At 37.7% G+C, this 14,185-nt stretch overlaps 1 protein-coding gene across 5 annotated transcripts in view; it reads right to left on the reverse strand.

Annotated features, from left to right (window-relative positions):
* The window catches only part of cald1a (caldesmon 1a), a 56,098-nt gene that overhangs the window by 13,755 nt on the left and 28,158 nt on the right, over positions 1-14,185 (reverse strand). For 3 of the 5 annotated variants that reach the window (XR_010899707.1, XM_067428416.1, XM_067428417.1), the window contains exons 3-6: positions 6,927-7,070; positions 2,235-2,568; positions 2,112-2,147; positions 1,780-2,025 (exon numbers count right to left, since the gene is read on the reverse strand). Coding sequence is in view for 4 of the 5 variants with exons in the window: in XM_067428416.1 (XP_067284517.1) it covers positions 1,780-2,025; positions 2,112-2,147; positions 2,235-2,568; positions 6,927-7,070 (760 nt within the window). In the remaining variant the exon portion in view is untranslated. The remainder of the gene's footprint in view (positions 1-1,779; positions 2,026-2,111; positions 2,148-2,234; positions 2,569-6,926; positions 7,071-14,185) is intronic. The other 2 variants (XM_067428419.1, XM_067428420.1) reach the window with 2 other exon arrangements.

A 14,185-nucleotide genomic window follows, 5' to 3' on the forward strand; every position in this document is an offset into this window, starting at 1 on the left:
ATGCATGTGAGACATGAGAGAGAGAGAGAGAGAGAGAGAGAGAGAGAGAGAGAGAGAGAGAGAGAGAGAGAGAGAGAGAGAGAGAGAGAGACCGCTGGAAGAGTTTTGGAAGAACAAAATGTGGGTGATGCTGGTTCACTAGAACACGTGTGGGGTGTATACACACACGCAGACACCCATCAACTCCCAATAGACATGCAGCAAGCAGTGAACGCACGGTGTGTAACCGCTAATCATTGAGCAGATTTTAAACCTGCGTTGTTTAATGTGAAATGCACTGATAGTTGTGCGCGTTGGTGAAAAAAACACTACACACTGTGCTCAAATAGTGCCTGGAGTGATTTAGGATTTTGGGCAGGAAATGTTATGGCTGCAATGAAAAATAGTAAGACATGAATTGACTTTTGTATCTAAAGCTGTTAAAGACCCCATGAAAGTACTTGTTTTTTGTGTTGGCATATTTCAAAATATGAAAAGAGTTAATAATCTACTATTTGCTATTTGCTACCGGAGGCAGGTTGTATTAGGTTTTTTTTTTTCATTGGTCAAACAAACCTATGCCTTTGAGAAAAAAAATCTAATAAATTACTCAATATGGTCTAGAAATATGCTCCCAACTACCCACTGCAAAGGAATGGCACTCGAATTGGGACTTTCAACTTGAAACTCAGGTAAACATTTGAACCTGACCGTGGCAAGATCATAACATGTCATGAGAACATGTGGCACTCAGGGAGATGTCCACAGTCAATGATAAAATATCATTTCAAGCAAACAAAATGCATCAATGAGTCAAAACATGATAAATGATCTTTGTTGATATCAGAATACCTGATAAATAAATGCTAACATTGGCAATTTTTGTTTATACATAATTTTCTGAGCATCACACCACCGCTGTCGGGCAGAAACATTGTATTTTTTTAAAGATCATTACAATTCGTCAACCTTTTGTGCTTGTGACTAAAACTTGCGACTCTATTGGATCCTCAAACAGCTGATTAAACCGCTTAACTCCACCTTGCTTCAATTTTGAAAGAAGTGCGCACACAGTTTGGACCGTTTCTGCTTGCTTGCAATACAAGGGTTAATAAAGAACTGGTTGTTTAAATAAGAATAGCAATTTCTTTCACAAGAAAAACGCTTTATAAAGGCTGTATTGGAGGTGTGGAGAAGAGAGTCGTAGTCTAGTATTTCTCATAACATAAGATTTTGGCCAAATGACAGAAAATACTGTGTATCCACATAGGTACAGTAAACTTTGTAATGTGTAAGTTGATGAAAACATGATGTGATGCACTTGCAGCCTCAATTTCGGCCATTCTAATGACAGACAAAATACACATGTCCAAAATTTTTCAGAAATTCAATGATCAAAAACCTCATAACTCCATTTTGAGCTTGATTTTGGTCAAATGTGAATAATATATTGCTATCGTTGTTATTCCACAATAACAACTTTGACAAAACAGTGTTTATGTTAAAAATACAGTTTTTTCCATTTCCTAAAAAGTTACGTTTTTGGAGATACAGGGTTTCCGTCTGACAGCGACAAATTTGTGTAAGCATATGAACGTTGGTGATATTAAGACATTCAATTTTGACTAGAAGGCAGCAAAAGGCTTATTTAAATGCATATTTGTGAAAAAAGTCTCATACTAAACATCAGAAACCATTGATTTCATGAGGTCTTTACAAATAAACGTTTCTGTTCATCTCTCACCCAAAATCTAAACCATCCGTCCTTATGCACACCTCAAAACACAACTCATCTCTTACCAAAGACTGGTCATTTTCTGAAATCTCTGTCTCATATTTCTCAAAGTGTTCTGCCTCTCTCATTCCATCCTCTCCATTCTCTGTCAATTCCTCTATCTCACTCTTTTCCTCGCGTACACCTGCAGTGAGTTCTGCGGTGCCATTTTCCACATCCGTCCCCGAAATAACTGTGGAATCATCTACGTCTTCATTTAAAATCACCTCACGTACTTCAGAAGAAGGCACAGCATCTTGCTCATTATTGTCCTATGAATGGAACTGCAGTCACATGCTTTGTTGCGTCAAACAATAGAGAAAAACAAATTTTGGGGGGGAAAAAACCCTCATCATACCTCATCAAGTATTTTAGATATTTCCTCAACGGACTCCTACAGGTGAACAAAGTTACATGCCATAAACAAACCAAAAATGCAAGTTCTTGTGGTCTAACAAACCATAAAAAAAGAAATGCACACCTGCTCTCTCAAATAAGACCTCCGTGGCTTTTCCTCAACAACCACCTCCTCCTCCTCCTCCTCTTCCGCCTGTTTCTCCTCCTCTTTCTCCACCTCCTTGCTGTTGTGCTCCTCCTCTGCCTCGTAGCTTCGGTTGCGCCGCAGACCAACGCTACGTTCTGAGGTTTGGCTGGTGTCCTCATCCTCCTGTCTGTCCAGTGCCTCCTTCATCCTCCTTTGCCTGCGCTCCTCTCTCTTAGCCAGGCGCTCCAACAGGGCCTGTTCCTCCTCGTCCCCCTCTCCCATCCCGCCAGAGGTCATCACTGAGGTGGATATGCTCTCTGTCACCGTAACGCTTTAGAGAGGCAGTGCAAGAAGAAAATAAGGTAGAATATAGACAACAAAATATCACATATATTACTAGAGATAGAGTGATTTGCTTTTCAATAGCAATATTTGGAGAAAAAAGTGGCTTGTTTATGACAAGAAATGTGTCAAGTTATTTAGTGTTTTTTAAATCAAATTCATTTTGCTTAGTGAGCATTTGAGACCTATGTTAAAAACATACAAAAATCTTACAGAATCAAAACCTTTGAACAGTAGTGTATAAAATATAACTTACAATTTGCAACATTAACACTGGTGCCAAATCAACTGATATTTGGTTCTTACACAACATTACAATCCCAAAAAAATGATTAAGGTTTAAAGTGGACCTGTATTCCCTTTTCCTTTTTCTAGGGCTGCATAACCAGCGTGCACAAGGACGTAGACTGCCATAATCCTGCCACTGTAGGTTAATGTAGTCTGACTGCACCGCTTGGCAAACGTTTACCCTGCGTCAGCACTATTGACAATAGATGGAGCTATGTCTGGTCACACATCGAGAACAATTCTGGTCTTGTTTGACTGTCTTCTGTGTCCATTCATTGCACAAAGCCTCAGTGTCTGAACATGCCACTGCTTCCGCAATGCTGACCCACTACAGGAAGTTATTTATTAGATGCCGCCCACTAAAGCTGCAGATTACAGACAGAAAGTCAGGCCCAAAAAAAAGTGAGATACATATCGAAATTTCTGTCCCATCACTTCCAAAAATGTACTTGCTTAGTATTTTTGTCTTGTTTTCCATTAAAATGACCTAAATATTCTAAAAACAAGAAACATTTACATTTTGTAAAATATTTTACATATTAAGTCTAGTATTCTAATATTTTAATATCTTAAAGGGGTCATGACATACTTTTTTTTAAATTATTTTAATATGTTTAATATGTAAAGTTCACTTATAATTTAGCAAAAAAGTTTTTTGCAAAAACAATAAGAACAAGTATCAAATGTTTTGGGGGAGATTTAAAAAAAAAGAATATCTTGATAAAGAAGATTTGTACAGTTAAACTCGCTATACATATGAGGAAAAAAAAAATACTATTCTGGCTTGCCAGTAAACTACTGATTGGCTAACGTCACTGTTTAAGAAACAGAAATTTGATACTGTATAGGTATCAAAGCCCACTCGGGTCACGTGTTTAAAAATATAATTTATTTGAAACCATCACTGATACGTTTACATATGCACAGATAATGCTCTTATTTCTATAATTAGAAAAAGGTCTTAATGTTGATGTAACAGTAAGATGTTTACATGACATGAGAGAACTTTTCACTCAAGTTTACATGAAATAGTCATAATTCTGATTATTAGAAAAATCGCATTATTGGAGCTCATTTAAACGTAGTCATTTACAAACAAAGCATTATGAAATAATTTACTTACAGTATGGTTTTTGCTAAGGCTGCTGTTAGATCCAATACAGTTGGCTGCTTCATCTTTCAAAAGTTTATTTGAAAACTCTGCATTACACCGTGCCTCGTTTAAAAAACAAACAAACCATGACTGCGCATCTGAATACTGTATGCAGGCAGCATCAGTGACTGTAATGGGTTTGATGCAGTGCAACACTCAAATATCATATGAATGTAGTCACATGCAAATCTTTTTGCCTGTGTGACCTGTTTTAGGAGCTTGATTTAATAAATGCTTTGTTTATAATGAAGAAGACATTTAATGAAACTTGCAAGATATTTTAATGGTATAAGCACCTCTGAAATTTCAAAATATGTCATGACCCCTTTTTGTAATTTTGCTTAAATATTAAGTATCTATATGAATACTACAAATTCTGACATATTACTCTGCAATGTTCCCTCTATGCTGCCACGCAGAACGAATATATTATTGGACACGGACAGATATTATTGGCTATAGAGTTAGTATCGCCATAGTGTTAGAACTGGTGAATGCGGTTTACAGGTTTCATAGAAAGAGAATGATGTCACGTGTGAGCGGCAGACTCTTTTTTGCAGTTCAAATAGCTCAATATAAGAGGCAACGTGAAAAGAAAAGACATGAAATAAAATGTCATCATATTTTAAAGAAGAGTAGCTTGATTAAGTGGTGGAAATAACGGATGATGGGCACAGCACTGTAACAAAACAGACATTTACAGATACACACCCACCATAAGTGTAGCGTACAAACTCACCACCTTTCAAACACCTCAGTAACATGTCAGTTTAAATAGATGTGTGTGTGGTTTGGGTTTCAGAGATGTTAAGATAACTATATTCATATGTTGTTCCCTTGCACATATTTAGGTATAGATCTATTTAATGCCTTTGATATATAAAAGGTTGTGGTAATATAAGAATATCCTGTAAGTTTCAAAGCTGAAAACTTCCTTTTTAGTTAAAGAGAAGCTTTTCTAGGCCCAGAAAATGAGGCTCTCAAATCAATGACGAATTAGAAGGGTGAAACGCCGCCTCAGTGTGTACGCTGCTTCTGTAGCCCTGCCCACCGACTCGTGGAGCTAAACTGATCATGTTACCAAGCAATAAACACGCTGAAGATTGCAAGATAATCATTTGTAAACAAGACACAGGTCCACACGGGACTTGCAGACATATTGAGATTAAAACACAATGCTGTGCCTTCTATATTGGATAGGACAGGAATGGTGCAGCACACTTATGATAATAACAATTTTTTTTTAATATGCGATAGTATTGCATTGTTATAGATCGTACTGATTATGTGTACGTGAAGTGTCTAACAGAGCATACTGGAGAATCCCTTATTTGTTGCCTGGGGCTACATGTTTTCCAGACAGGCTACCAAAACGTAACCATGTCGGCAGGCCGGTGAATCTTAAATAGTGAAGTAATATTAATTTTTTGATCTTCGTTGTGTTTGAAGAGCCTACGCACGCGTGTGTGCGTGCGCTTCACGCTTATATCCACCGATCAGGCGGCCAAGTAATCCAAAAATTAAAATAAAAATTCACGGGTGGATGAGAGAAAAAACATTTTTGTGTTTGTTGGATAAAGAAGTTAAGACTGAGCCCCGTCAGAGAATTATTCCGGTTGTCGCTTTCAAAACAATTTCAAAACAATAACCCTGTCAAATTAAATTGTGCTTAATTTGACTTCAGAATTCTTAATTTTTTATATATATTTAATATATCACTAAGTTACACCAAGGGTTAAATAAAATAGAAATGGCATATTAAAGTTAAAAGTTATAACTGCATGATGAAACCACTTTTTTGTGTGTGTTTATGTATGCTGTACAGATTTGGTATTCCTTCCCTCATGTGAACTGATCCAATCCTAGCTGTGGGCGTTTACTTCGGGTGCGGCACGCCCATCCGAAACGAGCCTTTCGGAAAGAGCCTCAAAACCAGTGTAGAAAATAACCAATTATTTATTAGTTATGATGTTTTTGAATGTAAAAAAAATGTGAAAGTCATAAGTTGACCTCAGACAATAGTATATAAACAAGAAGCCATGTAATGATACCTTTAATTACTTCAGGTGTTTTTTGTTTTGTTTTTTTGTTTTTAACTGATATAATAGCCTATATCCGTTTAAATATTATAATTCGTTTTTTTATATTATAGGCTGTTATAATTATATAACAGGGGATTGTTTAAGGATCCTTGCCATTAAAAAGTAAACAAACAAAAAACCTGCTATAGAAAATATTGGAAATTCATAAGTAATAAACAAACATTTAAGTTTGATGGTTTAATGCTGCCTGTCACCAATAAAAACAATCTTAGTGTAACTGCTTAATTTTCTTTCATATATTATATTATATTATATTATATTATATTATATTATATTATATTATATTATATTATATTATATTATATTATATTTCATTATAAAGAACTTAACTGTTTTGGGGGAGATTTTTTGTTTTGTTTTTCTTGATAAAGAAGATTTGTACAGTTAACAGCATTTAAAAAAAACCCAGTCAAATTAAATTGTGCTTAATTTGACTTCAGAATTCTTAATTTTTTATATATATTTAATATATCACTAAGTTACACCAAGGGTTAAATAAAATAGAAATTGCATATTAAAGTTAAAAGTTATAACTGCATGATGAAACCACTTTTTTGTGTGTGTTTATGTATGCTGTACAGATTTGGTATAAAGAATGTTTTTGCTGAGATGACAAAAATGTCTGCCCAAAAGAGAAACGTGTTGCTCAGCGAGAAAAGAAATTAGAGGGAACATTGCTACTCGGTTCACATACTGTTATTCACCTACTATATAGTACGGAAGTAGGCATATTCAGATGCAGGTTGAGTCGGTTGAGTTTTTTTGCAGTGATGTACGATGTAGGTAAGGGTGTCTATGTTTTACCTGTGGCTGTTGTTTAACTCCGGGGTCTCAGGTTTGTAGGCCACCTCTTCACTGTCCTTACTGCGCAGTCTCTCCTGTCGCGCTCTTCGTCTGCGCTCACGGGCGGCCTCTTCCTCATCCTCCTCACTCCGGCGATAGGCCATCCTACACACAAAGACAGTTAGATGTTACACCAGTAAGAGACGGAAAGAGTTAGGCCTCGTGTCACCTTGGCACACACAGTCAATGCTGATACTGCTGCTGTTGTGGATGAACTTTCACTGGCTGTCAGCTTTGTGTGTGTGTGTGTATATCAGCTTTGGCAGCTGATGTGAGGATCCTGACAGCAGTGTGGTGTTCAGCCCACACAACAGCCAGGGGACTTTCGTGTAACCTAAATAAAGTTTTCGCATGTCTCTGACAAGCTTTCTTCACCTCTCTCTCTGGTTTCTCCTGCTGGTGTTTTATCTCAAATCCTCAACCCATTCACATTTTTGGTACTTTTCCTAAGAACATTTTTACACTATACCATTCAAGTTTGGGGTTGCTAATGAAAAAAAAGTACATTTGTGAAAATAAAAAAAATGTTTTCTTCATATATTTTAAAATGATATATTTAAAGTAATTTATTCCTGTGATGGCAAAGCTGAATTTTCAGCACCATTACTCAAGTCTTCATTCTCACTCATCTCTATCTCTGGGTCATGTCCCAAAGACCCTTCAAGCTGGCCGTTATTAAGACTCTCATTAAGAAACCACAACTAGATCCAAATGAATTGGCAAATTACAGAGTACTCATTTCAAATCTTCGACTTATGTCTAAAACACTAGAAAATACAGTGTCTGAAGATTTAGGCCTCATCATTGCACAGAAACTGCGCTCATTAAAATGTACAAAATGCTTATTTCTAGTTTCTGACCAAGGCGGTATACTTGTTTTACTTGATCTTAGTGCTGTGTTCATCCCTATAGATCATGACATACTCTTAGAGAGATTACAAAATTACACTGGTATTCAGGCATTAAGGTGGGTTAAATCGTACCTATCAGACTGTTACCAGTTTATTTAAACAGGGAATTATCCAAGTTAACGTCAGTCGCAAGGGTCTGTTATAGGCCCTCTGCTATTTTTAATATGCATGCTGCCCCCTTGGAAATATTATTAGAAAACATGGAATTAGGTTCCACTATTATGGTAATCATGATCAGTTAATCAGTTATATATTTCATCATGTCCAGATGAAATCCAAAATGCAGCTGATAGAGCTCTTACTAGGTCAAGAAAACATGATCATATAACACAAATTTTATCATCTCTACTCTGGTTATCTATTAAGTTCTGTATCGATTACAAAGTATTGCTACTGACCTATAGGATATAAATGGTTTAGCTCCTGTGTATTTAACCAACCTTCAGTCGCCTTACAATCTATCATGCTCACGGTCACAAAACTGTTTTCACATTTGGCTTCCAAATCCACACACATCTTCCTGACAATGTTTAGGGCTCAGACACACTCTCCCAGTTTAAATCTAAGTTAAAGACACATATTTTTAGCCAATTCTTGCATAATGCATCACATAACCTTGCTTGCGCTCTAATTAGATCAGCTAAAATGCGCATAGCTATCTATTGCTTGAAATGTTATGAACAGCAGCTATGCTAATTATTTTCCATTACCCTTTTATTTCTGTTTGAGTTATATTTTACTATAAAGTCAGTTGTCATAAAATGTCAAGACAAGATATGTTAATAGCAAAATATGTTAATGGCTCTAAAAAGGCATTTCCTTTTTATTTTGGAGAGAAATAGACTTATTCTTGACAAAAAAAGCCCTTCCTCAGTTTGTGCTGCATGTGATTAGGAATGTGTTCAAGACTGAACGTGGTGCTCTGCTAACGCCCATGTAAAACCTTAGGGAGAGTGAAATCATATAGAGCTGGATTCTTGCTGATTCCGTTGTTCTTTCTTTCTGTCTTTTTCTTGTTCTTGTCTTCTCTCCCTTTGTTATTATGTTCACAAATCAATCATACCCAGCCTAACTCAACTGTCTTTACACTGAAGTATTTGTTCTTTGAGGGGCCATATATTCTATTTTATTTTCATATATTATTTTCTAAGGTCAACTTATTATATTATTCAACAGAAAGTTGTTCATGATAATTTTCCCAGAAACATCTCCAATGCCGTTATGAATAGAATTAACAGCATTTTTCTGCTTTCTGACAAGGGAAATCCAAGGATTTCTGGGCACACTAAGAATTGTTTTGAACCAGTGAGGAAGTTCTGCAAGGTTACAGTATGTTTTCACTACATCAAACATTTATTTCAACAGATCAAGAAAAAATTGATTTCTCTCAATATGAAAATGAATAAAATCCAGAGGGAGTTTTCAAAATGCCCTCAAATCCACTTTAACATCCCATCCCATCGAGTCTGGACTCTTAGATGAGTCTCTGATCCGATATCCCTCCTGGAACACCGCCCTTCTTGCAATGACTATATGCGCTTCCCTGCTCCATAACCACAAAAATAAATCAAAAATAAAACATGCTGACTGCCTGCTGCAATATCATTCAGGAGGATCTCAGCTTTTTTTTAACAGTAAAGGTTTTTTGGGGGCATTTCTTTGGTACCTGTAGCGATGTGGGATGTAAACCAAGACATCAGCCGAACATGATTTCCACATGGAACACATCTTTCAGCTGTGTAGCATTAATTATTTTATAGCGTGCGCGGTGAGAGCTACGCGGTGAGCAGCATGTTTTATGGGATTCATAAACTCTATAAAGGAAGCCACAGTTACAGTGTGGGAAATTACATTGATATGCAGTTAATGTTGCAGCTAATTTGCTCTCATAATAGCACAAATGACAACATGCGGAGCCCATAACAAGGCGATGGATGCATCTAGGCCTAAACAGCTGAAGTATCAAGGCGGGAAGTATTTTCTTGTGGTCCAAACATCTCAGAAATGTCAATGAAAACATTGCACACAGGGCAAAGGCCCTCAAGAGTAATCACAGACAAAAGGGTTGGGAGAGAGAAATATATGGACCCTGCCAAATCACTGTTCTATTCCCACGCTCTTCCTCCACTTACTGACCCCACACTCATCTCCAAAGCCGCAGATCCATCCATTCCTTATTTGACCATAGCATAGAATCACCTGCTCGTATTTTTGCCCCATAACCTCATAGCTTTTAGTAACAGCATCCTTTGAACACATGAATACCCTCAAGTGGGCCTTTCTTTAACCAGCCAGAGAGAAAAAGAGAGAGTGTGTGTTTGGAACGGGCCATTCATTGAGGATGGGTGTTATTTCCTCAGCTCTTCCTGGCCTCTCATGGGAACAGCACAGATGTGTGGTGCCAAGATGGCTGCCGATCCATAGAGAAAACTATACAAGCAGCTAAAATTACAGAAAAGAGTAGTCATAAAAAATACAGTTTAAAACAGCATTTGTTTAAAATAGAAATCTGGCTTTACTGTTACAAAAAAAATAAAAATAATAATAATTATGAATTATTATAATTTTTTGTAAGTTTGGTTGCATAAATTACATTTTATGAACATTTAGTTTTTCCCGCCTACTCTATTGGGTTGAGATCTGGTGACTGTTGGGGCCATTTTAGTAAAGTGAACTCATTGTCATGTTCAAGAAACCAGTTTAAAATGATTCGAGCTTTGTGACATGGTGCATTAACCTGCTGGAAGTAGCCATCAGGGTACATGGCGGTCATAAAAGGATGGACATGGTCAGAAACAATGCTCAGGTAGGCCATGGCATTTAAACAATGCCCAGTTGGCACTAAGGGGCCTAAAGTGTGCCAAGAAAACATCCCCCACACCATTACACCACCACCACCAGCCTGCACAGTGATAAGGCATGATTGAACAATTTTCTCATTCTGTTTACGCCAAATTCTGACTCTACCATCTGAATGTCACAACAGAAATCGAGACTCATCAGACGAGGCAATATTTTTCCAGTCTTCAACTGTCCAATGTTGGTGAGCTTGTGCAAATTGTAGCCACTTTTTCCTATTTGTAGTGGAGATGAGTAGTACCTGGTGGGGTCTTCTGCTGTTGTAGCCCATCCGTGTTGTGCATGTTGTGGCTTCACAAATGCTTTGCTGCATACCTCGTTGTAACAAGTAGTTATTTCAGTCAAGGTTGCTCTTCTAGCTTGAATCAGTCGCCCATTTTCCTCTGACCTCTAGCATCAACAAGGCATTTTCGCCCACAGGACTGCTGCATACTGGATGTTTTTCCCTTTTCACACCATTCTTTGTAAACCTTTGAAATGGTTGTGTGTGAAAATCCCAGTAACTGAGCAGATTGTAAAAAAAAACTCAGACCATGTCATGCTGAAAATTGTTTAAATCACCTTTCTTTCCTGACATTCTGACATTCAGTTTGGAGTTCAGGAGATAAGTCTTAAATCTTAAGACATGTGAATGAATATGCTCAAATTCCTTCCAAAACTGTCTGACACACTTGAATTGATCACTGTCAAACATAAAGTCCATCAGAGCACTTTGTCGCAGTAATTTATTACACATAATAAAAGAGCGGCAATGGCCTCCCCAGTGACTACAATTTCCATTTTCATTTCTACTGCAATTTCTCCAGAAGTGACGAATTTGTTGCAGCTGGAAATGCTGTTTCAGTCACAAATTGCTTTTGTGATATTCAGATCTCCCCCCCTCCCCCATAAATTAAATTCTAAGCTTGGATGGAAACATATCTTCCATCCAATTTTATTCTGCAGTTGATGCTAAAATAGAAACTGTGGACTGGACAGAAATGGTAGGTTTTGGTAATCATTAGTCAGAACATTCCATCAGCATGGTAAATGGGGACACGGAGCCAGCAGTCAAAACATTCCAGTGTGTGTATGCGGAGTATCAGTGACCCGTCTCAAAGCTGGAACACATCAACCTGTCCCAGGAAAGGCCATTGCAGTCACACAGGAGTGTGTGTGCGTGTGTGTGTAACTGTGCTTGTGTCTACATGGTGCTTTAAAAACAGCATGAACCCTCTGACCCTTTAACAGTGCCAGTCATCTCAGAAGCGGCTTTGACCAGCTATTTCTCTAAATACAAAGCAGACCTGATCTATGATCTAGTTGTTATAGTCTCACAGAGCCAGATGTTTGACTATCAGCATAAAGTCTCATTCACTTTGCAGCTTATTCTGGCCATGAACCGCCCACTTAAACAGGAAGGGCCCGTCTGACCTTCATGTAAAATGACTAACCACATTTCATTCTTTATGGATGATGTTTTTAGGGCAGATAAATTGAAAATGGATGATACCACAATTGTATTCAGCAAAGAGGCAGTTAATTCAGGCACCCTCTGCAAAACAGCCAACATTAAACAGAAATTAGCCAAAATTAGTGGTGTGCAGAATTTCTGTCTACAGAAGCCTTTACATCTTGACTCCTGGAAATGTAAATGCTTCAGATTGGAGCTTGCGGTTTTGAGAAATGTATTTACATCTTCTATGAAACGAGCATCAGACTTCGCATCATATCTAATATGAGAAAGTGTAGACTGTAAGCCAGTTAAAAGTGATACATACAGTACAGACAAAAGACAGAACACAGCCTCCTTCTCTCGCACACTTTTCTTCTCCTGTAATTTTCAGCAGTTGAAACATTGGCACGTCTTCCAGAAGAACTGGTACACATCAAGCCATCATCACCTGATGGAAAAGCAGCTGGACTTAGATGCCAAGCTGCTCCTGCGTGTATTTGCGTTATCGGACTTTCTCTGTTTTTCCACATCAGTGCCGAGCCAACATCTGCCTGCCCGCTGTCCCTCTGCTTGCACCAAGATTGTCTGGGGACGGAGCGCTTCCTAAATTGCTGCTAGTAAACACTTCTAATGTAGAGCCATTTGGCAAAGCGACAGTTCTTATCATATGTACACTGAAAACTGACTTTTGTGTTCGACATGCATCATGATGTTTGCTGAAATGGACGGGACCAACAGGACGACACATGGTTTTGACTAGTTCAGTTACCGCCAAGGAGTAAATATTGATTGTTACAGCATCTTTGCATAATGGAAGTAATTTAATAGAGCGTTTTAATCTTTTATCACTAACTCGAGCAGGCAAAGAGGAGCGGGCCAAATTCTCCACAAGAACATAAACACAAGATCACATTGTGTCGCAGAGCTTAACGGGTTGCATTTTAGCTTTCTGCCAAATGCGATACTTGGCATAGGGAACACAATTCCACCCTTTCAGAGGTTTATAACATATAGCCAAAAAAAGCATTTGTTTTATGCTATGCTGTAAAATATAATGGTCCCTAATCTGTGCGTCATCAGCTTTACGCTTCCACCCTACGATTAGGTGAAAAATGTCACATATATCTTAAAGCATGAATAAGAAAAGCATTCCTGCTTCATGTTAACACGCTTGGAGGAAACAGGAAGGCCATTGCAGACGGGAAGCTGACACTTGAAACAAACTGTACACCAAGTAACTCTGGTCTAACATCCTAGCCAATGATAATAGAAATAATTGTTGCTGAAAGATATTTAGAGCTGATTCATGCAACCATACGCTCTGCTCTTCTGGAATGATAATAAGCTTCATTTGCATGTTTATTAGCCATTAGCCATAATTATTTTTGACAGGGGCATGAATGTCCATGAAACAGCTGTTGTCTGTGTTTGCAGAAATGCATAGTTCTTGGAGATAATCTAGGCTGATGCAGGGTCAGTGCCTCCAGTATTTATGGGAGTGTCACTTTGCCTTAAATGGTCAAGTTGCTTTCAAATGTGCCAGTCCGTTGATGTTTAACATTTGTTACATTAACACCAGTTTTACACTATTGTAAACTATAAGAACCATGGCTGTTTGATGAAATTGTGGGGCTCACCACAATAATAACAATTATACTGCTCTTATCCCTTAAAATTAAGGGAAGACTTAAATCACACATTGGATCTCAATTAATAAAATATGAAATTTGAAAATCTTAATTTATATACATTCTATAATTTTTTAATGGAATGTGGAAACCAAATCATCAACACACTGAGAGCTGGATTCAAAATCATAACCAAAGTCAATGTGTAAAAAACAAACAAACAAAAAAACCTGTTCATTACAGCAACTCATAAAGTAAGTCAGTACTGAGTATGGCCCCCACATGCCTGTACACACTCATTACAACATCTGGGCATGTTCCTGAGGAAATGGCAGACTGTGTCCTTTGGGTTTCCTCCCAGACCTAGATCAGGGCATCAGTGAGCTC

The sequence above is a fragment of the Pseudorasbora parva genome, chromosome 20, assembly GCF_024679245.1.
Source record: "Pseudorasbora parva isolate DD20220531a chromosome 20, ASM2467924v1, whole genome shotgun sequence".
Classification (NCBI taxonomy): Eukaryota; Metazoa; Chordata; class Actinopteri; order Cypriniformes; family Gobionidae; genus Pseudorasbora; species Pseudorasbora parva.